The sequence below is a fragment of the Corylus avellana genome, chromosome ca2 (genome assembly GCF_901000735.1).
Source record: "Corylus avellana chromosome ca2, CavTom2PMs-1.0".
Lineage (NCBI taxonomy): Eukaryota > Viridiplantae > Streptophyta > Magnoliopsida > Fagales > Betulaceae > Corylus > Corylus avellana.
In genome coordinates this window covers 41,566,472-41,594,347 of record NC_081542.1, presented here as the reverse complement: position 1 = coordinate 41,594,347, position 27,876 = coordinate 41,566,472, and the positions used below count along the sequence as shown (strand labels likewise).

The following is a 27,876-nucleotide window of genomic DNA, read 5'->3' as shown; positions in this document are numbered from 1 at the left end:
ACGTCAACCGTTAGATTGAGAAAATGGAAGCCAGTTGTAACGCAAGCCTACGCGTGGTAGTTATTTGGTGTTACGATTTGCCTGATGAGCTCACTAATCCAACCGTCTGAAATAAATCAAAAAATCAATCTTAGATTAAACGGTCAAGATGGAATCTTTTGCATATATGGCACCAGATTCACCAACTCACGCACGCGGTGGATAAATTATCCACTTCTCGTTCTTCATGTACGCATGGGAAACAAGCCTTCAATTCTGACTCACATCTTAGCCGTCCATTGTTTTGGGATTAAACTACAACCGTTGGATCAATGAAGTGGAGGACAGCTGTAAACCACACCCAACGTGAGAGTGATTTGGTGTTCCGCAAGACAGAGTAAGCTACCTATAATCACCTGATCGAACGATTGAAATAATATAAATAAAAGATTCTATATAATCTACGGATTATATTAATGGGTTGCACGGGATTGCAGTAGTCACGGCCGTATTGGATCAAAAAATTTAAAACTTAAAAGTAGGACACGCGGCAAGCTAGGACAAAATCAAAATTTTTGGATTAAATCCAACCGCTCATTAAGAATTTTTGTTTAAACATTTATTAGATCCAACGGCTGGGAATCGTTTTGAGAAAAAAAAAAAAAAAACCCCTAAAACTAATTGTCTAATCGTCTGCCTGGGGCTAGGAGATCAAGAGATGAGAGGAAGAGGGACTGAGGGAGAAAGCAATCTCATTGGCAGAATCACAATGGTCACTGCAGGAACTATAAAGTCACTGTAGTGAGCATTCAATGCAAGTCTCGGCCTTCTCCCATCGTGGTTGAAGAATTGAATGCACGCATTCAATCCTTCTCAACTCCCTCCCAACAACCCGTTTGTTCTAGTTTCCCAATCAAGCCTACCCAGCCGTTGATCGATCATTTCTCCACTACATCTAATGGCTTCTAGCCATTCGTACAATATTTTTGAGGGAAACTCTTGAGGTAACGCGTGAATATCTTCTAGTCTTCCATTTCAAACTAGAAGACTGAGTTTGTGTATACCAGAGACTACCAGAGTACCAGTTGTTCACTGAATCACCTATGCGGCTATGCCGTCCAATCTCGCCGCCAAATCCCCATTTTTTTTTTTTTGCTTATTTAAGTTATTTGAGTTATTTAATTGATTTCTGATTTTTTTTTTTGTTAACATGTGGTTGTAATGTGGGCTGTGTGCCCTATGTGCTGTGGTGTGGCAGGTTTCTCTTCTCCAAACCCTAGCCCCTAGGCGTAGCATATACCATTCCGATGGCTATTGATCTGACGGTGATGGTCCTAATGGATATGGCACTTGAGTATTGGGCTTCCAGTTCCAGTCTCTTGCTTTGTTTTTTATTCATTCCCATCCCCTTATTGATTCGAGAAAACAAACTTGTTCATTCTTTTGAAGAGTGAAGCTGGCAAACTCTGTCACTCTAAGTTATGTTTATCCTAACTCCTAACTTCCTGAATCATACCTTGTTTGGTTTCTTAAATTATTTTCTGATTTGGTTGTGACTTGTTTAGTTAATTTATAATTATAATGTTGTGTGTTTTTATCATTTCAGAGAGGAAGTTGTGCACACTGCCTCCTTGAATTGGTGGGTTGTATACTTGTATTTGCAAAGTACAAACCCTATTGCAACATATTCAGTTGTCTGTCGGAGGCTCAGGTTTTTAACAACTTATGCTAAATTAATAGGAAACCCTAATTAAGTTATGCTATGTTTTTTATCCCCAAGTAGTAATGTATGTTTGTTATATTTTGTTATGTATAAGTATAATGCATTAATGTGCCTAATTAAGCTATGCTTTGAGCCTTTGATTAAGTTTTGTTAAGTTATGCATTTATTCTCAATGTGATGAATTTTTGCCCATCTCATTAATTCATGATCTAAAAAATTTACTCTTTGATTTTTGCTCTCTGATTAATGATGTAAATGTTTGTTATATTTTGTTATGTATAAGTATAATGCATTAATGTGCCTAATTAAGCTATGCTTTGAGCCTTTGATTAAGTTCTGTTAAGTTATGCACACTGCCTATGTTAAAGCAAAAACATAAGTTATTCTGTTATGTATAATGTATTCTGTTAATGTAGTTTCTGTTAATTGATTTTTTATTTTCCATTAATGTATTATGTTATTTTATTTATCGAGTTTTTTTAATTTTACAAATTATTAACAGTTATCATGGACAATACATTTTAACTCAATGATGTTGATTTGGGTGATGATTCACCCACTGCCAACCCTACTCCTGGATCTGGTGTGTCTGCTAGCACTGAATGCACACCAGATGAACATGTTAATCTGGTTTCTCCTACTGTTGTTGAATCTAGGGATGGAGCTGGTCCTGGGGATGGGGATGGGGATGGGGCTGCGGGTGAAGGTGAGTCAGTTGCCTTCCAAAGGAAGGAAAGGCAAAGGACTTTCAAAGTTTGGAATGACTTTTCTTCTATTGAAATAAATGGTGTAAAAAAATATCAGTGTAATTGGTGTAAGAGGTTGTTTTCTGTAGGGAAATCTAGTACTACCTCCACCCTTAGTAGGCATCTAACTGCTTGTGTGAAGTTTGTGGAGTTGAATAGCCTTAGGAAGCAAAAGACTTTGTCTTTTGAACCTAGTGATGACAATGATGGTTTAGGGACCTTGACAAACTTTACTTTCAATGAGAAGAAAGTTAGAGAACTTGCTGCCCATATGGTACTTCTACATGAATATCCCTTTAATATGATGAAGTATGAACTTTTTAACAAGTTTATGAGGGCTTGCACATCATACTGGAAAAAAAATTAGCCGTGCCACTGTAAAAAGTGATTGCATTACCATTTATAACATTGAAAAGAAAAAGTTGAAAACACTTCTAAGTGGGATTGATAGGGTAAACATAACTACTGATATGTAGACCTCCTCCCAAAGGGTTTCATATATGGTGGTTACTTGCCATTTTGTGGATTCTAATTGGCTACTCCAAAAGAGGATTTTAAATTTTTGTAATGTACCTCCTCCATATTCGGGTGTTGTTATTGCTGAAGCCTTAAGAAACAATTTTATTGAATGGGGCATTTTGGATAAAGTACTTACAATAATTGTTGATAATGCAAGTGCTAATGCTGCTGCCATTGACATTTTGAGAGATAATTTTGAGTTGAGGGGTAGTTTTCCTATTGGGGGGCTTATGTTTCATGTTAGGTGCAGTGCTCATATTACCAATTTGTTGGTGCAAGCAGGGCTTTCAGAAATAGGGGACATAATAGATTCTATTAGGCAGGGGATTAAGTATATAGTGGCTTCTGAGAGCCGGTTGAATGTATTTAGTGATATAGCAAAGCATTTGGAATTGGGTTGTAATAAAATTATTTTAGATGTTCCTACCCGATGGAATAACACCTATTTGATGTTGAAGACTGCAATTAGGTTCAAGAAAGTGTTTCCTAGATACCATAGAGTAGAGCAGGCTTTTTTGTGAGTGGTAAGTGCTGAACTGTGGGATAAGGTTGAGAATGTGAATCAAGTTTTAGCTGTTTTCAATGATGTGACCAATGTTATCTCTAGAAGTGACTACACTACATCAAATCTGTTTCTACCTGAGGTGTGGAGAATGAAAGAAATTGTGGATATTAAGGCTGCTGATACGAATGAATATATGAGATTAATGTCAGCTAAGATGAGTGATAAATTTGATAAGTATTGGGGTGAATCTAATATGGTGATGGCCTTAGCTGCTGTGTTGGATCCTAGATATAAAATGAAGTTGATTAGGTTCTGTTTTCCTATCATTTATCCACTTGATATTCATGGTGATAACATAAAGGCTATGTTGAGTACTTTGAAAGAGTTGTTTGAGGTTTATGTTGCTGCCCATAATGCATCTATCATTCAACAACAAGCAGTTGCTGAAGTCAGTGCTGCTACTACTACAATTGCCTCTATTATAGAGGTAGTTTCTGGTGGCAGATCACGGTTTAGGCAACATGTTATAAGCAATGACATCATCCGGCCCATAAAAACTGATTTGGATGTTTATCTTAAAGAAGATGTATTCATTTTTGATAGTGAGAATGGTGAAGATAGTGATGCAAACTTTGACGCTTTGGGATGGTGGAAATCTAATGCCTTAAAGTACCGCATCTTATCTAAGATGGCACGGGATGTATTGGTTGTTCCAATCAATACAGTTACTTCAGAATCATCTTTCAGTGCGGGTGGTAGAGTTATTGAACCCTATTGAGCATCATTATCAATTGATACTGTTCAGATGCTCCTATATGGTTCAGATTGGGTTAGAGCACTTCATGGCATTAAGAAAAAATCTCGAATACCTGTAAGTTACTTTATGATTCTGTTATTTTATTTATTTCCATTTTCCAAGCTCTTTTTTACTTATAATTTCACCTTATTAACTTTGTGTTTGTGTTTGTAGAAAATGGTGGTGGAAGTGGAATTGCCAAATTTTCCGTGAATGTTGTTTTCTCATTTCTATGAGGTTATGATTTTGTTATTTTATTTATTTCCATTTTCCAAGCTCTTTTTTACTTATAATTTCACCTTATTAACTTCGTGTTTGTGTTTGTAGAAAATGGTGGAAGTGGAATTACCAAATTTGCCGTGAATGCTGTTTTCTCATTTCTGTGAGGGATTCTCTGAAAAAACTGAATATGTTTACTGTTTTCATTTGCTTATTAAATATGTAATTTGAATGTCACATTATATTTTGATGTTATATTCTGTATTAATTGTTATACTTTGTTGGCTTTGTTGGAACTTGGAATATTGGACATTTGGATTACTTGTTTTAAGCTTTATTATAAGTTATAACATATAACTGTATCTGCATGGAGACTCGGAATTGAGGTAATTTACTTTGTTCACTTTTCCAGTTTCCTTTTGTTGTTTTCAAGTTTATCTACATTGCATATACTGGTTTTTCTTATTTGTAATCTTTATTATAGGTTCATTTTGAGTTTGCTTGTAATCTATTAGCCTATATCATGCATCAACTTGTGTTCATTCTGCCCTCCCATTGTTTTTGCAGTCCTGGTTTTTGAATAATAATTAAAAGCTCCATGTGAAATTTTTAATTACCAAATCTTAAGTGATAATTTTCCATTGACATGTTGCAAGGGAGTTAAAAACATCTAACAATTTTTTATTTTTATTGAATGCAGTGACTGTCTGTGTGGGCCTGTAGCAACTAGGGCTGTGTAATTTTGTTGCATTTTTCTTATTGGTCTAATCTTTTATCTCTTTTTGAATTTAATTATATTAACTTGTTCATGTAACTAATTTTAAATCATTGAATGTAAGTTCTTTATGATTCTGTTATTTTATTTATTTCTATTTTCCAAGCTCTTTTTTACTTATAATTTCACCTTATTAACTTTGTTTTTGTGGTTGGGGAAAAGGTTTGAAGTGGAATTGTCAAATTTGCCATGAATGCTATTTTCTAATTTCTGTCAGGGAATCTGTTTACTGCTTTCCTTTGCTTATTAAATATGTAATTTGAATGTCAACATTATATTTTGGTGTTATGTTCTGTAATAATTGCTATATCTTTGCTAGTTTTGGTGGAACTTGGAATATTGGACATTTGGATAACCTATTTTAATTGTTATACCTTTGCTAGCTTTGTTGGAACTTGGAATATTGGACATTTGGACAACCTGTTTTAATTGTTATACCTTTTCTAGCTTTGTTGGAACTTGGAATATTGGACATTTGGATAATCTGTTTTAATTGTTATACCTTTTCTGCCCTCCCATTGTTTTTGCAGATCTGGTTTTTGAATTTTGAACAATCATTAAAATGTCAATTTGCATAATTTTAAGTGATAATTCTCCCTTGACAACTTGCACGGGAGTTAAAAATATCTAACAATTTTTTTTTTTTTCATTGAATGCACTGACTCTATGGGCTTGTGGCAACTAGGGCTGTGTAATTTAGTTGTATTTTTCTTATTGGTCTAATCTTTTATCTCTTTCTGAATTTGATTATATTAACTTGTTCATGTAACTAATTTTAAATCATTGAATGCAGAGACTCAGAGAGCCAGTTTGTGGCAACTACAAGTCTGCAACTGGGAACCAAAATTGATGTATTTTGTTTTAAGTAATCTTGCTATTTATGTTCATTTTGAATTTGCTTGTAATCTGTATTATAGGTTCATTTTGAGTTTGCTTGTAATCTCTATTATAGGTTCATTTTTTTTTTGCTTGTAATCTCTATTATAGGTTCATTTTGAGTTTCCTTGTATACTTTATTTTTGGTTCATTTTAAGTTTGCTTGTAATCTCTATTATAGGTTCATTTTGTGTTTGCTTGTAATCTCTATTTTTGGTTTATTTTCAATTTGCTTGTAATCTCTTTTATAGGTTCATTTTCAATTAGCTTGTAATCTCTATTAAAGGTTCATTTAGAATTTGCTTTGTAATCTCTATTATGTTTATATGTTCATTTCCAATTTGCTTGTAGTTTGTCACATGACTGTTTGCTGAGGTTGATACAATCATACAATTATATTAAATTTTTATGATGAATTTTGTGTTTTTCTTTACTAAATTGGAATTTTTAGTGATTTTAATCTTCAATTTTTTTTAAACCATTAAACGAGCCTTAAACGGGCCGAGCCACACCTTTTAAGGCTCGTGTGGCCCGTTAACCGGGCTCGGGCTCGAAAAACTGGACCATCCATGAGCCTTAAACGGGTTGAGCCACACATTTAAGGCTCGTGTGGCCCGTTAACCTGGCTCGGGCTCGAAAAGCTGGAAAGAAATCAGCTCCTCATTTTCAAGCTCGAGCCGAGTCGAGCCACTCGAGTACTCGACTCGGCTCGAATTTCTCATTCTAGTGAGCCCAAGCTCGATCCTGAGCCAATGTAGTTTCCAATGAGTCGAGTTTGGGCAATGGTTTTCTAGCTTAGCTCGAGCTCGAGACCGGCTCGATTATTTCCCCTCTGTAATGAGCTGACCCAGTAATGGCAAAGCTCGACTCGGCTCGGCTCATTTATAACCCTAGCAATAAGCCAAAAAAGGAATCAATAATTATAAAAAGATGTATCTCATGTAATGGTGTTAAGTGAGCAAGCTGCTTGCAAGCGAATTTGGGATCAGCTCGTATAAGTTCGGTTCGTGTTCGACTCGATTATTAAATGAAATATTTTGTGAACACAAATCCTACCTCGAATATTAAACGAAGTAAGTTCGGTTTGACTCGGTTAGGCTCGTGAGCAAGCTCGTATAAAATCGGTTAGGGTCGTGAGTAAGCTCGTATATATATATATCACATAATTAATTATAATTCTCAAATTTTTTTAAATCTTAAAATTGCATTTATGTTTAAGCGTTAGAAAATAAAAAATTTTAGACCCTTCATGATCAGAGAAAGAGCAATCATTAAAAAGACCCAAATTCAGTTAGAGCAAACCCAAACGAAAATAAGATGAATCAAACATAAACTATTGAGGGAGATTGCGAAAGACAGAAACTATTGAAGAATCAAACAGACCCAAACACTTTGGATCACTGCCTGTTTGGTGAGCGAGAGTGAGAGTGAGAGTGGGAAATGAGAGTTGGGGTGGAAGATGCGCTGTGACTGGTGAGGGAGATTGAGAGAGAGAGAGACGTTGAAAAAATATTTTTTTTGTAAGGGGCGTTTTCTCAATGCAGTCTGAATACAACTTGTTAACTTGTCTTACATTACTAAGAAAATATTAATTTCCAAGTTTGCTTATTTATAAAAGGATGCATATCATCTTTCTTCAAAACTAAGTGCCTTGCTGTAGTGACTCAAGCTCCATATTCGGCTAGCCAGGCTAAGCAAATGCTCATATGCAAGCTAACTTCTTGAGCAGTTTAAAAGTACTTAAAATCTAAATTAAAAAAAAAAAAAAAATTAAATATGAGTGCCAACCTGCGAACTAGCTCGGTTCGACTCAACTTATTATGAGCTCAAGCTTATTTTTTGGCTCGTCTTTGAGCTTAGTTCGAGTTCAAATAAAATCTAAATGAGTCAACCTTAAACAAGGAAAACTCCCTCCGGCTGGACTAGTCTACACCCCTCTCACGGAAAACTCCACGTTTTCTTCTTTTTGAAAGCCACCACTTTTGATTTTGAGCCATGAAATATAGATGTGCAGGACAGACAAAACATGCGGATTCCACGGCTTGATTAATTCAAGTTATTTTTCAACAGATGGGACTTGAAAGAACCACGTAAATACAAGTCCGGTTATGCGGCTGACAAACGTTGGACATGTGTTAAAAAAAATAATAATAAAAAATTTTATTATTGATTTAGTTAAATTTTTAGTTAATATTTAATTTTTAATGTTTCAAACTTATTTTTGAATTTAAAATTAAGGGGAAATTTCAGAAAGCCCCCCTGAACTTCCAGCCAATTTGAAAAACCTCCCCTGAATTTCTAAAACTCTCATTTAGGCTTCCTGAACTTTGGTTTTCTCTCACTTTGGACCCTTTTAACATTAAACTACATCGTTTTGTATCCTAAAATTAAACACCTACCCAGTCCAAAACGACGTAGTTTAATGTTAAAATGGTTCAAAGTGAGAGAAAACCAAAGTTCAAGGGGCCTAAATGAGAGTTTTGAAAATTCAGGAGGGGTTTTTCAAATTGGCTGAAAGTTCAGGGGGCCTTTCTGAAGTTTCTCCTAAAATGAAAATTTATGGGTGAAAGGTTAATCCTTTAGAGATCGTATCACTTAAAAAGAATTCGATTATCATAAATTTAGTGCTAATGTCTCAAATTTGATATTAATACTTCAAATTTAATGCTAATATTTTAAATTTAAATTTTTCTTTAATATCTCTTTTCTTCGATTAACAAAAAAAACAAAAGATCATACGTTATTTTAAAAAGAAAAAAAAATCTTAGCTATGTCAAACTTTGATAGATGCTAAAATGACTCCAGACTGCGAAAAATCTCTCTCCCGTAAATACATGGAAGAAACCTAACGAATAACAACAGGAGTTACCTAAAAAAAAAAAAAAAAAAAAGGAACAACAGGAGCGAGAGGCGGCCATAAAAGATCGCACACAGCAAAATTCAACCCAACCAATATTACAGTCCAAATTTCTTCGTTCCCAGGGCCATTCATGCACTGGAATTTTCTCGAATGCACTGTATCCGGTCACGTCGGCGCGTTAGCAGATAGACTTTTCTGCCCGAAGAGAGAGCTTTTTTTTAATAAGTTGAGTTTATTTAGTATATATGTTGTTCTTTTATTATCTTTACGGGCATTAAATACTTTTTATGATATTGTTCCGAGTTCTTCCGAAGACTGGAAGAAGTAGATAATATATATGGACAAAGGCAATAGCTTGGAGTTGCGTCCGTCTCTCTCTCATCGTCTCACACTCTCCGTCACTCTGTGCAAATGGACAAAGGCAATAGCTTGGAGGCTCACTCTCTGCAAATGGACAAAGACAAAATAGTTTGGAGGGGCCATGTTTAGAATTTTTTTTTTTTTTTTTTTTTTTCAATAGCATGGTGGGCCCTGTTTAGAAATTTTTCTTCTTTTCTTTTTTATTTTTTTATTTATTTTTAAGGCCGTGGTCACCTCTAGCCAACATATGGCTCCACCACTAGTTACATGGCAAGTAAGATCAGCGCATTAAGAGCATTCATGTTCGGCTCATTAAAAAAAGAGGTTTGATACGAACACAACACAAATCCAACTTATGGCCAACTTCTCTCCTACGTGTAAAAACAATTTGAATTTTAAACCAAACAAATTATCTTTTTACCCAAATTTTTAGAATTCCAAAATCTTCTCTATCATTTTTTTTTTTTTTTTTTTTAAATTTTAGTTATCAATTTTTTAAAGTACATATATCCGACTCAGCATTTTAACTATCAACTTTTAATATTTTATTTAAAATTTATTATTTTTATTAATTTTTATTCTTTATGTAGTTCTACGAGAAAGAGAATGGAGAAATTTAAATGATTTTTAATTAAAGGAGAGACAATAAAATGATTTTTTATTAATAAAATTATACATTGTTGAGTTATAGTGCTCTGTAGCTCATCAGCAAACTTTTGGCTAATTTGTTAAGCGAGATGTGAATGCTCTTTGGTCTTCAACTTGTATATCATACTTGTATATCATAAAAATCTCAACGATGTTGAGATTCTGCTACTAAAAATTAGCATTGGACAGAGTCCTGCAAATCTCAAGAGACTTGAAGGGTTTCGCTTCTGCTCATGATCAATAATGTCGTCCACTTGCACGACGATAACAACAGAATAGCAAAAATATCGTATACAGAAAAATCCAATCCAACCAATACTACACGCCAAATTTCTTCGTTCCCAGTACGTACCCCTCATGCACTGCAATTTTCTCGAATGCAGTCACCTCAGCGCGTTCGCAGATGGACTTTTCTGTCCCAAGGGGGAATTTTTTGCCTTTTTGTTTGTTTGTTTATTATATGTTATTCTTTATTATATTTTCTGGCATTGAATACTTTTCATGAATGATACTGTTTTGGATTTCTTCCGGAGAGCTGATCAACAAGTAGATAATATTTCAGTCATCCACTGAAATAAAGCCTTGAACTGTCTTTCTAATCTATCACCTCCTCCTTTTGCCCTCTCTCCAATGGGGAACCGAAGCAGAATGCGTCTTTGGACCACCATCTTACCATGTCTTACACCTCTCTACGTAGCCTTCTTGCTGTACCACCTGACTAGTACCGTCGCCGGTGGCTCGCCGTCTCCTTACACACCGGTCGTTAATATTCCCCTCAACTGTGGCTCATCTGGCAATTCGACTGCATTAGACGGTCGGACCTGGATTGGAGACGTGGATTCAAAATTCTTCCCCATTGAACAATCACAAAACCAGGCCTCTCTAATCGCCAGCGCAGTTCAACAGTCCTCCTCCGCCGATAAAGTACCCTATGCTAATGCCCGGCTCTCTCTCTCAGAATTCACATACACATTTCCAGTCACTACGGGCCGTTATTTTTTTCGACTATACTTCTACCCGGCTTCGTACCCCAACTTTGACCGCTCTAAAGCCCTATTCTCTGTCAAAGCTGGGCGTTTTACTCTTCTTAGCAACTTCAACGCTTCACTTACAGCAGATGCCGATCATGATCCCGGGGATACCATAGATAGAGAATACTGTCTACACATCGAGGACGATCAGACGTAGTTGAACATAACCTTCACTCCTGACGTTGCAAATGCATATGCTTTTATCAACGGAATAGAAATGTTGTCGAAGCCTCCCAATCTCTATAATAGTCCTTCTGGCAATAAAGAGTTTTCTTTTATCGGCGAGGAGAACAGCACTGCTCTCGAACTGGTATACAGACTTAATGTTGGAGGCCGCTTCATCTCACCCTCTGAAGACACTGGCATGTTCCGGCGCTGGAGTCAGGACGACGAGTACTGCTTGACAGAATATACAAAAGTTTTTAACTCAACTATTGAACTAAACTTTTCAGTGATGCCTACGTACACTGCACCAGAAGACGTCTATCGGACTGCCCGGACTATGGGGACGGACAATACTATCAACAAGAAATACAATCTCACCTGGGAATTCCCCGTAGATTCTGGGTTCGTCTATGAGGTTAGGCTACACTTCTGCGAGTTTCAACCAGAGGTTACTCAAGTAAACGACAGAAGGTTCCTAATTTTCATAGCAGACAAAACCGCAGAGATAGCAGCCGACGTGATAAAATGGAGTGGCGGAAATGGTTTTCCGGTATATAAAGACTACGTCATTCCCAAGCTTGGCAAAGAAGGCGATAAGAAAATGAACCTCTCTCTCTCATTAGAAGCAAACCCACAAGACTTGAATTCTTCTTATCGTGATCCAATCTTGAACGGTGTCGAAATATTTAAAGTAAGCTCCTCTAGTGGCAGTCTCGCCGTTGGGCCACCAACACCATCGAAGAATAACATAACAACAATAGTTGCCGTCGTTGGTGGTGGAGTTTCCGGCTTTATTGTGCTGTCCATTGTTGGGTTCTTGATTCTCCGGCAGTGCAAGAGAGTCGAGCACTCTGGCTTCAGTGATAGGACGACTTGCTGGGGTCCGTTTTCTTTCTCAACGATCAATTCAACAAAGACTCGCATGTCATCTCAACCATCCGATCAGTGTCGTCACTTTTCATTGGCTAGGATTAGAGCAGCCACCAACAACTTTGACGAAGTTCTCATAATTGGTACTGGAGGTTTTGGTAATGTGTACAAAGGGTATATAAACATTGATGGTGAGGCCAACCCAGTTGCGATCAAGCGGTTGACACCTGGTTCTCAACAAGGGGCCCACGAGTTCGAGACCGAAATCGAGATGCTCTCCCAACTTCGCCACCGCCATCTCGTTTCTCTTATTGGATATTGTAACGATGGCAAGGAGATGATCCTCGTCTATGATTTTATGGCTCGCGGGACCCTCCGTGATCATCTCTTCAACACCACCGATAATCCTCCTCTTTGTTGGAAGCAACGGCTAGAGATTTGTATCGGTGCGGCACGTGGGTTGAACTACCTTCACACAGGCGCGAACCACACAATCATTCATCGTGATGTGAAGACGACAAATATCTTATTGGATGAGAAATGGGAAGCAAAGGTGTCTGATTTCGGATTGTCCAAAATAGGGAAGTCTGAAGCCCACGTCAGCACAGTTGTTAAGGGTACAGTTGGGTATTTAGACCCGGAGTATTACCGGCGTCAACAGTTGTCTCAAAAATCTGATGTATACTCGTTTGGTGTAGTTTTGTGCGAAACATTGTCTGCGAAGCCACCCATAATTCCTACTGGAGAGATGCAAGCAGTCATCCTAGCAGATTGGGCTTCGGAATTGTATCGCAATGGAGAGGTTGATCAGATCGTTGATCCACCATTGAAAGGTAAAATAGCATCTGAGTGTTTGAAGACATTTGCTGAGATTGCAGTTAACTGTTTGCACGACAATGGAAGCAACCGGCCATCAATGAATGATGTGGTGCGGGACCTTGAACTCGCATTGCAGCTACAGGAGAGTGCAGACAAAGATGCCAGGCTTGAGGAGGAAGCTGTCGTGCCCAATGACATGTGTAGTAGTACTGCAATCAGTGACATGTGTAGTAGTACTGCGATTGGTGAACAAGATTTCTCTGAGATTATAAATCTTCAAGGTCGGTGAGAGAAGATGGTAGGTCAATTTTTATGATGTCTTATTGGAGTCATATTGCGAACAATGAAGACTAGGTTTGAAAGCAACTATTGTATGAAAACGTCGAATTTTAATGCCATCTTTGAATATCAAGATGTATTTTGTACTAGCCCTAAGTAATAGATACATTGAGTTATTGTGGGACAAAAATACCTAGGATTTTTTTTTTGTTGGATATTTGGAAGCCTATTTTAAGACATAGAGGGGTTAGGTTTCTCATCTTCAATGTTAAGTGCACCTCCAACCATTGGGACACACTTTTAACGTGTAAATTTGAAAGGGTGATCTGCTTCTCATCATCATATTCATTTTCTTCAAGCATAAATCATGAAGATGTACGTTTCTTATGATTCTATTAGACTCAATTCATAAAGCATACACTACAAAAATACAATTTTTTCTTGACAACCCATTTTTGACGTGTCAAGCCTCCTGACACGTCACTAAAGTTTAGTGACGTGTATCCAACGTTCTAAATAGCGGTGTCACTAATGGGGATTTTTTGATGTAGCAATAATTGACACGTCAAAAAATTTATTGACGTGTCAATATTGCAACGTCAATAAAGTTATTGACGTGTCAATAATTGCCACGTCAAAAATTTATTGATTTGTCAATTATTGCCACGTCAATAAATTTTTGACATGGCAATAGCTAACACATCACTAAAAGGTGACATGTCAAAGTATGACTCGTCATTTTTTGGTGACGTGTTAGACGTTCTAACATGTCACTATTTAGTTATGTGTCAGAACTTGCCACGTCAATAAAATAGGTAATTTATTAAATTTTTTTTTCACTCCCCATATATACATTTTTTGAATTTTTTTAGGATTATGCCTAAATCTTAGAGTTACCACACCTGATACACAAGTTACATATCTACTACAAAACAACTATCCATAAAAAAAAAGTTTCAACACAAATATACAAGTTCCAACGTACACATGCAACACAACACAAATATACAAGTTCCAAGACAAACAATCAAACTATTTATGTTACCACAAATAGAGATAGTTGGATCTAACTATATATATCAACAAAACAGGAACAATATATATATACAATTTCACTAATTGCCCAATCCAAGTCAACAACATCATCACTGAACGACTTCTCCACATGAGCTGCAAATGGCAAAACAAACAATAAGCAAATAACATGATAGAATCTTATCAAGTCCTAAGCATTGAGCAACGTCAACGTATACAAAGGTCATCATACTCAACAAATTGAAGTCCTAAGTTATGATGTTATCAAAAACAATATTGTATAATTTCTCCTATTGTCAAACATTAAAAATGGCGCCTAAACAATAACTCTAACCTAGCTACACTACCAACAATGTGTTACTAACTGAGACTTTTGTGCAGACATAAGTCTAACCGTTAAAATGATTGCTATGGAATATAGTCGTGATAACAGAAGAAAAACAAAAATATAGCATGACCTGATCTACTCCCGACTGAGGATCTCACAATCACACTAGCTGGGGAGTCTCTGTTTGGAGGAGTCATATGCTAAGTCACCTTGGGCGCGGACCTCAACTGCATCATGGCCTCAAGCTGGCAAAAATGGGCGTCAACCATGGCTTCTTTTGCTGCCATCTGAACATCTTTTTCTTCAATTCGTTTAGCCATCTCTCGTTGTGTAGCCAACATCTAATCCATCTGTGCCCTCTTAGCTTCAAGTGCTCTCTCAATTAGTTGTGAGACCGTCAAGTTCTCGGGGTTCTATGACTGTGCTTGGGACGGTGTATAATACAAATGTATGCTGACGCGCATAGGTAGAATATTTGGACCAACCTGTCGAAACCTGCCAGTGTACTCAGGCTTATTTCCTTGCGTCTGGGCGTAGGCGTTGTTCGGTGCTCACCATACCGTCCCTTCGGTCATGCTTGACGATGTTGTAGGATCAGTAGATATTAGTTCCTCCATCCTCTCCTGCATGTTACATTAAAAGTTGGTAAGTCATATAAGTGTTAATCATAAGTAACTTATCACGTACACATAGAGATTAATCAAGACACAGGTGAGTAGCTTACACATCTCTCCTTAACCTCGTCATTTGGATAGCTACCATTCTTTCTTTTGTGTGTCTTGATGTAGGATTGCGCTTGTGTAGGAGGAGTGCCCTCAGTTACGGTCTGCAGAAAAAAGAAAACATAAACATATGTTTAGATATATATTAAAATGTTTACATCAATATGTATATGGTAAATTACACATATACTTCCTCATATGTCAACCTGGCAAAGCTCTTCGACCCGGTGTAGTGGGGTGTTTTGTTCAATAATCGCAATCTCTTCATATTCGCAGCATATTCTTACACAATTAACATTCTTAATATATGAGTCCATACACAATTACAATTAATGAAACTACACAAAAAATAAATATAACTCGTGGCCTACTTGATTCTTCTCATCACACCAATTATCCAACAACATCTCCAAGTCGAAGGGGTCGTGCATGTCGAGCTTTTCTTGCCTGAGTCTCGCCCTCACGATATCAGGTGTATCGTCTGGCTGAATGTCAAGCTCATCTTTTAACATGTGTCTCAAACTCCTCAGCTTAACTCTCATATCTCTGAACGCGTCACGTTTTACGGCCGCAAGATCGCACTCAGGCAGGACGTAGAAGTCCTTCTGCACAAGTTAAAATATGATATATACATAATCTAAATTTGTATATATATATATATATATATCATTTTTTATATACATATTAACAGTAATAAAACATATATTTCATAAATTAGTTACGTTTGATAAAATAAAATACACATGCTATCATAAATACAATTAAGCATACGAATTTAAACATACCATCAATGGATCTCATATATTCTCCTTGGTACGCTGCGGTACCTTCGTCCAGTCATCGCATATCCTAACATAATTCCTGCTCCTTATAATCTTATCGGTCATCCTTCTAAATTTCAATGCGCTAAGTCCTATGGGCTGCGATGCATTATTATACTTGCACACGACCCTTTTCCCTTCAGGGATCCCCCACAACTTGTGCAAGTTAGTAATAGTCAACATTTCAAAACAGGTGCTTCCATCTGGTTTGATACCTAACACATTAATTGTTACCGATGTTAATTATTTGAAATAGAATACTAACTACATAACATATATACGTATATATTGGTATTTTTAGCATATATACTTACTTATAGTCTAGACCTGGTCAAGTTTCAACTGTTGTCCAGCAAGGTCAGCGGGCTGCGAGTCATGCGTGGCACCTATCCCATCATCCATGTCTTTCGAGGCCTGTGTCTCACTATCATCCATACCTGTGCTGCTGTGGGGGAAGAGCCGATCCACATGGCTGGGAGAACACAACCCTAACTCGCTCATCGTTAGCGATGTAGATGACATAGGCCTGGACTCGTCTGTTCGTATGAAGTGGGCTGATAATGATAGCCTAGCTGGGACAAGCCTGATTGAGTACGGGGCTGGGTCAAGCCCGATGGAGTATGGGGTGGCACAGGCCTGATTGAGTACGGGGCTGGGTCAAGCCTGATGGAGTACGGGGTGGCATAGGAGCCGACGTGCGTAGCTCACCCACAGTGCCTGGAATATCTTCAATATTGAAGATATAGTCCTGTCTCGCAAGGCTCTCCCCTTGTACCAGATCTATAAGTATAGGTCGATACCCTGGTTGTTGCCTAATAAGCATACCCACATCCTGGGTCTCACTATCACTAGGGTCGTACGATCTCGACCTGTGTGCACCCGTAGTCTACCGCATAGTTCCTAATGCCCTCCGTGCTCTTGTCTTCCCCCAAATACTCATATGATCAACCTATGAAATACGTACCAAGAAACATTGTCACGCACCCAATTAATATTTACAATAACCAAATATGTACCAAAATTTAAAAATAAAATATATATCAGTTACCTAATGTACAAATAAATTTCATGTTTACAATTAGAAACAATAACCAATATATATATATATATATATATAACAACAAACCATCAAACATATAAAGTATATTCAAATTTTTCTTAATCACATACGCTTCGGTTGGTGGAAAGTCAGGTCGGACGTATTCGAAGTCATCTTGATGATTATGATCATGATCATGATTACTGATCAATAGTAGCGGCTCAGTCTCGTGGTAGTTGACACATTCATCATGAGGCCCTTGACTCTGCAACAGGATCCCGTACAGGCTTCTCACCGTGATAATACTAGTCTTTGTATGTAGTCATTATTCCTTTACACCCTGTCAAGTGGTCGAGTACGAAACCCGGTGGGTGGCGCTGGTTATTTTGACACGCCTTGTAGGGGTAGTAAATTTTTCCATCAGGGATTGTAAAGTTCCTAACTGTGAATTCCATAAACGATTTATAACTATCTCTGTATTCCCTCGTACCTCTAGACTTTGTCATCCAACTCTTGTCCATAGTTTTAGCGATTGGAACCCTAATTGAATAAAATAAATCTAGGTTAGTTAGTTAGTTTTTTTTTAGTGTATTTCTTTAATTACATCATTTCTTTTTTTCTTTTCTTTTCTTTTTTTTTAATAACAAATAAACATATACCTTTAGTTTTAATTATAACATTTACATAATCTAAATTTGCAAAACCTAAACAAAATTAAGGTCCAAATTTAAATGCATTTGTTATATATATGGAGACCCTAGATAAAATAAATCCAGCTAGCTAGGTTATTTGTTTTCTTTTGTTATTTTTATTTATTTTTTTAAATATATACACCTGATCAAGAAAGGAGATATATGGACGGAGAGAGGCCGGAGTACCGCCGGAGGGAGAGCGCGTGACGGCCGGTGAGAGAGAGCGGGTGAGAGAGAGAGCACGAGTGAGAGGGATCGAGAGTGAGCTAGTGAGGGAGAGAATAAGTGAGAAGGTGAGCGAGTGAGAGAATGAGTGTGAGTCGACGGAGATAGAGACAGCAAGTTGCCGGCCGGCGGGGAAAAAAAAGGGGGGGGGGGAGAGAGATGGCCGTGGGTGAGCGGGAGGAGAAAGAAAGAGAGGAGGGAAAAAAAGGAAAGAACAAAAGAAGACGGGGCAGCTGGCTTTTGCACCTTCCCAATGAAGTTTCTTGATGTGTCTACAGGGAACACGCCAAGAAAAAAAAGTGGGAATTATTATAAGAGAAAAAAGTACTTTTTTATATTTTTATAAATACAATATATCATTTTTTTTTCTTTTCGATCATTTTTTTGAATCATTTTTTTTCTCTTATATTTTTTATAAATACAATATACTTAAGACTAAGAGAACAAATAAATTAATATTCTAGATTGTTAATAATAAAATCTTTTTTTTTTTGTGATAGCGCTCATTCCACTCACCAAGAATCAGAGCTGAGTTTTCAGGCATTTCCACTGTGGGATCAATGAACAATCCAGATAAGTCAAGGACTCCCTGGACTAGAGTGGTGCACAACCAGAGGTCAAGTTTGATGGCGGCTACAACACCCTCGCACTTCTTCAAATTGGTAATGCTTTGTAAAATTATCTCTAAATAATGTTTACTAAACATGTTTAGTAAACATTATTTACATATTTTTTTATAAATAATGTACAGCTATTTATATATGTATGGTTTTCACAAAGAGTTTAATAAAATTATATACAAACTAGAGAAGTTAATACATAATAATAAAATTTCATATTTTACTTTGCTTTTTCTTTACTATATATATGTATACAACTTCACATCTCATATTATGTAGTAAAACAGTCCCATATTATGAAGTAGTAAAACAGTTTATAACATGATAATGGAAACAACAATTTAAATCATAAACAATAGGGATCATATCTCATGCATACCTAATTTGTATGGAAATAGCTCTGAAACCCTATTATATAACAATCTCAAAATAATAATACTATCACTTGCATATATGCATGCAAGTGATAACCATATGGTTATCACAATATCGCCAATTAATGTACCTATAGTATAACTATACATACATAATATATAACATTCCATGAGCATCATTAGGACACTTTAATGATTGTAACATATCACTTATAAAAAAAATTTTATTGCAACATATCACTTATAAAAAAAATTTTATTGCAACATATCCACGTACGAATTCATAATCTTGTAAAGAGAATCATATTTATATATTAATAATTCCATTATTGACGTGTGAAATAATGACACGTCAATAATGAGTTGACGTGTCATTTTGACACGTCAATAATTTTTGACGTGTTAAAATAACACGTCAATAATTTTTGACGTGTCATTGTGACACGTCTACCCTATATTGACGTGTCATTTTAACATGTAAATAAAAGGTGACGTGTCAAAATGGCACGTCAAAATTTTTTGACATGTTATTTTAACACGTCACCTTTTGTTGACGTGTTATTTTAACACGTCACCTTTTGTTGACGTGTCATTTTAACATGTCAACAAATTATTGACGTGGCATAATTTGCCACGTCACTAATGGATATAATTTAATTTTTTTTTAAAAAAAAATTAAATTGAATTTAAATTTAGCAACGTGGCAATCTTTGACACGTTGCTATTTATTGACGTGTGGAATTTGCCACGTCTTTATTGACGTGTGGAATTAGTGACGTGGCCCCCCAGCAACAAAAAAGGATTACTGTAGACACGTCAAAAAATCCCCATTTTTTTTTGTAGTGATAGATTATCAAAGATCTACTAGTGGTTAATAATCATCATAAAATATATGATCATTAATTTGGACTATTCTTTTTAAATGAATGGTCTAAAATGCCACACATAGGAGAGAAAGATGTAACTTGCATGTATGCAACCTGCAAAGGTGGCTATTGGGGTGATTGAACCACTGTAGTGGCCTACGCGAGTGATTTAGCCACCCTTAATAAACTTTCTTTTGACTTACACTCGGTGCAATTGACAATTTTTTCTCTCTTACATGTTGTTGCTTTTGGACGGTTCATTTAAAAAATGAATAGTTCAAATTAAACCTATTGCATCGTATCAATACTTTAAGTATTGCATGATCTCGAACGTGACCTAAACAAATGCCCTATATTTCACAATCAAGACATTTATGGAACTATCAATCATCAAAGCAAGCTTGATTGAATAATGAGCAGTTAATTATCACATTTAATCATATATTGTGTTAAGTATTGTTGAAGCTTGTAATGACTTGTGACAGACAAAGTGATTCATTATTTTCACTCACAACATTAGACGATTGCAAATTAGCAATTGTCTGTAATCTGAATAAAAGGAACTGATCCAAAGAAAAATAATTGCCACAATTAAGGATAATAGGATACACTTTCTTTTTTTTGGTGGTGGCTCAGAAACGACCACCCAATCTATCGTGATTCGTGAGAGAGAGAGAGAGAACACGTAAGCATGCATGTGAAGCTCATAAATGAGACAATTGGGGCTGAGATTTGTGTCGTCTTCATGTGGTCCCCCCCTCTGGCCTCCACGCACATCCGTCCCATCCATCCGTCCATCCGTCGATCGGAGTAAATGCGAGGTAGTTGGAGCATTGGGAATTGGATGCAGAGAGTTTTAAATGCCACAACTTCCCTTTGAGATCCTCATAAATGAATGACTCTGACAATTCTAACTTTGAGAACAACACTCTCCCACTTCACAATTACCTTTTCTTTTGTGGGATAAATATTATACATAAATATTTTTGGAATTACTTTAACCCATTTACAAATTCTACCATCTCATGGTTTAAAAAGAGATTTTCTATTTAGCAATTTTTTTTTTTTTAGCCTTTTCAGCTGAAAAATTGTTAGGCTTCTAATTTTTTTTTTTTTTTTTAAAAAATATGATTAAATTTTTTAAAATATAAATTTATCTCGTTTTCAATTATAATAGGACAATAAAATTATTTTGTAAAATATTTTATAATCCTATCATTTCTCTTCCAGCTTAATTTAATTCACCCTTAATTTAATCCTTGATATATTTGCCAATAGTTAAGAGTAGTAATTACTAACGTTCCTGCTCTGCTAGTTAACGCGCTTTGGACGAATTTTTTTGTTGTTTAGCCCACAAGATCTCCATCAACAATTAAATAATTGATGCAGTGCAACTTGACTTTGATATCAATTAATGCAGGGTGTAGTGATTAGTTTGCCAAGACAAACAAGATAAGAATCACAACTCTTCTTAAAACTAATACTCAATCAAGGATTTAATGTGGATAGAAAAGAAAACCACTCTTAAAAGTGTTTTTCATTGATCACTGGTCAAAATAACATAATAAATTAAGGCTATAGATAGCCATTACATATATTTATACTACCTAGACTCCTGAACCTAAGAAAACGCTCAAATAAAAGTTTGTTTACAAAAATTTATTGGAGCTTGTCTGAACGTGTAAGAGGCTCTTTCGAACCTAACTATGGTTTCCTCGTATTCTTACATGAATTGTCAATTCACACAGCAGCTCGTTCTAACCCAACTTTAAACGAGTGCATCTATGAATAACTCATTCGAACCCAACTTCATATGAGTTATTGAATGAGCTATTTTGTCAACTTGTTTTAAAGCTTGTTCAAACATAAACAACATACGAGCAATTTTGTACGGCTTTTCAATTTTCTTTTTACGGTCTATTTTAACTCAGTAAACATTTGAATTAGGAAAACTTAATGAAATATGACTTTGTAACCCTCTAAATGAGCTTTCCAACGCCATTAATTATGTCTCCATATGATGTCAGAATCGCAATATATGTCCCTTTTGTTAAAGCAAATATGATTGAAAATTGTCCTCTATCAACAACCTTCATTATTCGACCTATGGCCCACGAAGGAATGTGGGTCAAACACGGTAGAGGATTTTCTTCTATCCATTTTGGATTAGAGAATATCCAATTAATAATTAGGATCTCTCTAAGGTCATAAATGAAACATATGTCTCATTGATAGAAATAATAATAAAATATTACATATATTTTAAATTTAAATAAAAAATAATAATAAGAAGTTTTAAAAAATAATAAAATATTAAGGGGTGGTCGAACCACCGCAGTTAGGCTTGGGGTGGCCCAGCCACCACCTGGAGTGTTTCGGCTACCCTAAATTTATTTATTTATTTATTTATTTTATTTTTTTAATCTTTATTTATAATTTTTATTAATTTGGTTGAAAATTGTTGAGTTAAGTTGAAATTTTTTGAGTTGAGTTGAATTGAGTTTAAAAAATTGCCAAACTTGAATTTAGAAAAAATTTGAGATTGAGTTGGAAAATCTTGCTTCCCAAACAAGGCCATAGCATGTGGGAAGTTAAGATATAGGAAAGATAAAAGTAAAAAATCCAACATTAATCGAGTACACGCTACTGCATGTACTAGTTGAGAAAGTCATCGTTGAGACCTTATTTTTAAAAGTAAATATCAGTTCCTCGTCGTATTAAACAATAATTTAAAAGTAAACGGAATCGTTGTAGCATTGTCTATATGCATTTGGCATATCATAAGTTCCATTATTGGCATTTGAGCTAACAAATAACTCCCAAGCACCATACAATTTAAAGTGTTGACCAGAGGATTAATTAGCAGCAGGATTTGAATGAAGTCAGTAGTTTTTGAGAGCTATTTTGCCCAAAGCCTTGGGGGGTTTTCTTCATCTTGGGGGAGGCAAATAATTTCTTCAACTATGGTCTCATGCGTATTTCTTCTGCTTTAAACATTAATTTGAGCAGTGCAATGGTTTTTGCTGGTACTTTAATTTGATGGGGGATTCATTGATCACTTCTTTACCTAAATTAAGAAGTTTAATTTTCTTTAGTATATATGGTTGAGTTGAAGTTTCTATGAAACTTTCTGAATTGGTCTATAATATTAAACAAGGACTTGGACACTGACCAGCATGGTCGATCTTGAAGTTCCTTTAAAGATTCTTGGCGTATGAAACCCCGTTTATAAATAGACAATGAAAATATTCATTTCCATGTTGTTAGACAAGTTTAATATTTTGAACATATATAGCTACTAGCCACTACTCAAAACAAAGGATAAAGACAACAACTACCACCTCATGAGGTTGTAAACTAATTAGAATCCCTTACAATTAGGGTGCAGCACGTAGAGAGAGGGATACCCCAATTTTAGGGATCTAAACATTTATAACTCATCTGATTTCTTATTCTCTACCCCAATATCTTTGAAACTGTCTGTCTCTAATGTCAATGTATTAATCCAAATTTTCATAGTGACGCAAATAGCCTGGCCTGCTTATTTGCTTATTCAGTTACAAATAAGGATAACATGTTATGATGTTCAACTAATTACAAACTGCATTGTTCAAGTAATCCTATATATGTTGAATAGAGTGACTTAGAGTCTCACTAATCAACGATGGAGATTTAGGAAAAGTCTCGGTCACAGAAAATATTTAATCAAAATGAGAAGTAATTACAAAGACATAATTTAAACTCAAGACCTTTGTTATAATATTATGTTAAAGAGTAATACTATAAATTATATTTTTATCTCACAATTATCATACAATGCTGATATGACAATCACAACTAACTATGTGATAAATCAGTATTAATTTTAAAAAATATATATAAATCATAGGTTGGTTGGGACTACCTCATCATTATTATGAGATAGTTGTAGCATAAAAACGTAGAATGAAGCATTACTCTATCTTCAATGATCTCCTATTTCAAAGAGTAATGCTAAAACCACATTTTAATCTCACAACTATCCCACAATTTCAACTCACTCCTGAATAAGTCATTGTAAAAAAATAAATAAATAAATAAATAAAAATTCAATGGTTGGTTAGGACTACCACGTTAATAAAATATATATTTATTACTATATATATAATTAAGTTTTGACTTAAAAAGAAAAAAGACATAAAAAAATTTTAAAAAAATAAAATAAAATTCTTCCTACGTACGGTTTTGAGAGGTGGGGGTGGCCATGTACCTGACGGGACGATGGTTTTTGAGCACTACCGGAGCATTACCCCCGGGCCCCTCCCCCGCGCAAAAAAACATACCATGAATATTTGGAAACATGGAACTATTATTTTTTGCCATTACAATTAATACCATGTTCTAAATGAATTAAGATCCTTTGACCAAAAAATAAGAATTAAGATCCCTTAATTACAATCAGGCTGTAATTTCTTCGTCCACTTATTCCACATGCAAGAGGTTCTTCAAAATTTCAAATCACATCAAAGATCGCATAAAAGCAAACCTGCTCTTATTGCTTATGTACCAATTCCAGGTGCAACAAGGGTTCGCGTGAGATGATTAATATCCATGATGAATTTAAAGTTGTTGCGTCCGTTTAATGGTATAAATGATTCTATATTATTTAAATCTTTTAAAAGACCATGCTAATATTAACTTCATATACATCGTTAAATGCACGGATTTTAAAATCTTGAACATAATTGAAATGAAGTGGATCATATTTCCTGTTCCAAATTGTCTCAGTTCCAACCGAAGAGGATCCTCTCCATTTCAAATTATCTTCATTTTCTCTATTTAGTGTATTTTGAAGAGTAGTGCATTTAATGTACTACCATCATTAAAACTTTTAGACAATACTACATTTCAAAATGCACTAAATAAAGGAAATAGAGGAAATTTACACTTAATCAACTGAAAGGGCCCTTACCAACAAAAAAAAAAAAAAAAAAAACTGAAAGGGCCAGTTGGCCACCCCCCTATGACAAAAATGATGTGGCCAGCCGCCTCTTATTTTTTAATTATTTTATTTTATTATTTTATTATTAGTGTGACACATGACTTATTGGTGGCTGTTGGATGAGATTAAATGGTGAGGATTACAAAAACTTTTAGTGGGCAATTTCTCAGCAGGGTCTGATCCATATCTTTGAAAGTTGAAACCTTCTTAGTCTTCTATAGCAATGTTAATCCAAATTTTCTTCGAAAATAAACCATTCTTTCAGGAATAATTTTTTTTTGAAAGTTCTCATAAATGTATCTCAAAACATCTTTTTTTTTTTTTTTTTGGGAACATGAAACTATTATTCTTTGGCATCACAATATCATGTTTGAAATGGATTAGGAGCCCGAGCCCTTACAAAATAGGGTGCAATTTGAGCGGCCCATATTCCGAAAATCTAAAATGCGGTGTCTACCTATTCTGCCAGGGGGTTAAAAATACTTCAATAAAATACTTATTTCATTTATTCATTCATTCAAATCAAAAGGTTACACCATCAACTGATTCAAAACAAACTAAAGGTAGATAACAATTACAAAGTAATTGTGAACATAACAAACACATAAAATATAAAGATAAAACTGAGTTAACTGACTAATTGCATTTCCGATATCGCGCTACGTGCAATTGCAATTTGTGATGGCATTGCGTCAAGAATCACGATAAGCGCGACTATGAATCCATGATCAAAGTTAGGATCAATCGTCGCGTTGAAGTGGTCATTTCCGAACAAAAAACTTCTAACGGTTATATCCTTTTCCATCTGCAATTTTCACACTAATCAACTAATTAGTATAAGATTCTTCTTATTCAAGACGGCTATAATCATGCATTCACTTGGTGTAAATTCCTTAATAAGTAAAACATTCAATTGAAATGAGAGCTAATTACAAAGACACAATTTAAACTTAGGACCTTTGTTTTAATACTATGTTAAAGAGTAATGCTAGAAACCATATTCACGTTTATCTCGCAACTATCTTGCAATATTGTTGATGTGACAATCCCAACCAAACATAAGACAAATCATTACTTTAAAAAAATAAAATAATAATTCAAGGTTAATTGGAATTACCGCATCATCATCATTATGACATAGTTGCATCATAAAAATATAGTATGAAACATTACTCTATCTTCAATCATCCCCTATTTCAACAAGTAATACTAAAAATCACATTTTTTTTATCTTACAACTACTCCACAATACTGACGTGACAATCTTAACCAACCTTTGGACCCGTCATTCTTAAGAAAAATAAATAAAAAAAATTGAGGGTTGATTGAGACTACCATGTCAACATTGTGGGGTAAAAATACAGTATATAACATTCATTTGCTTCAAAAGAATAAGACTATATACCACACAAACATTCTACAAATATTTCACAAACTGATGACACGGTCTAATAATAGCTATTGGATTGGCTCTTATAAAAAATAAAAAAATCAACGGCTACTAGCCTACTAGACCTTACCACATCAGTTTTATGAGATATATGTCAGGTATTTGTGTGGTGGGTAGCATTACTTATTTCAAAAGCTTTAAGTTAATAAAAAAAATTAATTAATATTTTTAAAGAAGAAAGCTCAATTGATCATTTCATTAGAAGCTAAAACGTGGACACGTCTTGATATTTTGTAATTACTTCGATATTTCAATCTTAATACACACGTGCAATTAATTGAACCCCAAAAAAAAAAAAAAAAAATTAAATAAATAAAGCCCTACCTTGGCAACTTTTGAGGAAGATTGTCCAGCATAAACGACACAATAACTTTCAGAGAAATCTGCTTCAACCCTGAAGTCACAAACATCTTCCTCTGTGTTATTTGCCAAGAACACATGTAACTTGGTCCTTAGTTGGACGATTGAAGTTCGCGTAACGCTAAAAATTAGATCACTTTCCTCTGTGCTCTCACCCCTATAAACTTTCCATCTATCATGGGTACTCATGATCTACACAAACCAAACAATATTTCTGGTACATAAGCATTCGCATGGATGTGGAAACTTATAACAACAGTCTTTTGCAGTTAACCAATAATATCACTGCCTTAATTATTTGATTAGAAAAAAAAAAAAAAAAAAAACCGATAATATCAATACAGAACTATTATGATAGTATCAATGTCTTTAATTAGTGGGGCACCTAGTGGAGGATATACGCTCCTCTCTTCAATTGTTCACTCAGTGGCGCATGGGTTTTGTACGACGTGAGTCTAATATGGCTGCCCATAGGCTGGCCAAGTTGGCAGTTTGTAACAATGAGACCTGTACGTAGTTTGGCATGCCACCTGCTTGTATCAGCGATTTGATTAGAGTGGAGCATTCTGCTCCAACTCTTGATTGATTTATGAAAAAGCTTCTATTTTTTTACTCAAAAAAAAAAAAAAAAAGTCTTTAGAAGTATTTTTTTTTTACTTAAACGAATAAAATTTAATTATTTAATTAATTAATTTAAAATTTAATTTTAACTAATTAATGTGACGGTATAGGACATATATAGAATGTCATGTTTAATTATGGCGAAATTGTCCATATTACGTACCTTATCTCGAATAGTGACAACGGGATTTCCGTTACCATCAAATAGTACTCGATCGATGGCCATGAAGGGATAGAATTCTTTGACTGACTTTGAAAATGGCGGTGCCGTTGACGTCGTCTGTGACTTCAAAGTTGCCGTCGGTGACGTTGAGGACTTTTCGGACAATTGCAAGATTTACCTCATGAGCCATGAGGAACACAATAGTGAGGGCCTATGATCGGAACAGGAGAGGCAAACTGTGCTCTTGGGGCTGGAGTGGGAGCTGGTCCTTTAGACATGAATACGAGGGATCGAGAGGAATAACACACCTAGCTATTTGGTTGAGAGATGAGCTATTTTTTGTGTGTGAGACTTTCTTTTACAATGCTTTGAGGGCCCGTTAAGTATGATTGGGATTACTCTTATCAAT

General features: G+C 35.4%; 1 protein-coding gene and 1 pseudogene across 1 annotated transcript; both read left to right on the top strand.

Annotated features, from left to right (window-relative positions):
• Positions 1 to 1,286: 1,286 nt before the first annotated feature.
• Positions 1,287 to 4,481, top strand: LOC132169810 (zinc finger BED domain-containing protein RICESLEEPER 1-like). The gene is made up of 7 exons (XM_059580772.1): positions 1,287 to 1,353; positions 2,316 to 2,408; positions 2,538 to 2,722; positions 2,925 to 3,484; positions 3,575 to 4,172; positions 4,278 to 4,343; positions 4,443 to 4,481. Exons 1-7 carry the CDS (start codon positions 1,287 to 1,289, stop codon positions 4,479 to 4,481), a joined length of 1,608 nt encoding a protein of 535 aa, XP_059436755.1.
• Positions 4,482 to 10,654: 6,173 nt separating this feature from the next.
• Positions 10,655 to 13,385, top strand: LOC132169809 (receptor-like protein kinase FERONIA; annotated as a pseudogene).
• The last annotated feature ends 14,491 nt before the right edge of the window (positions 13,386 to 27,876 follow it).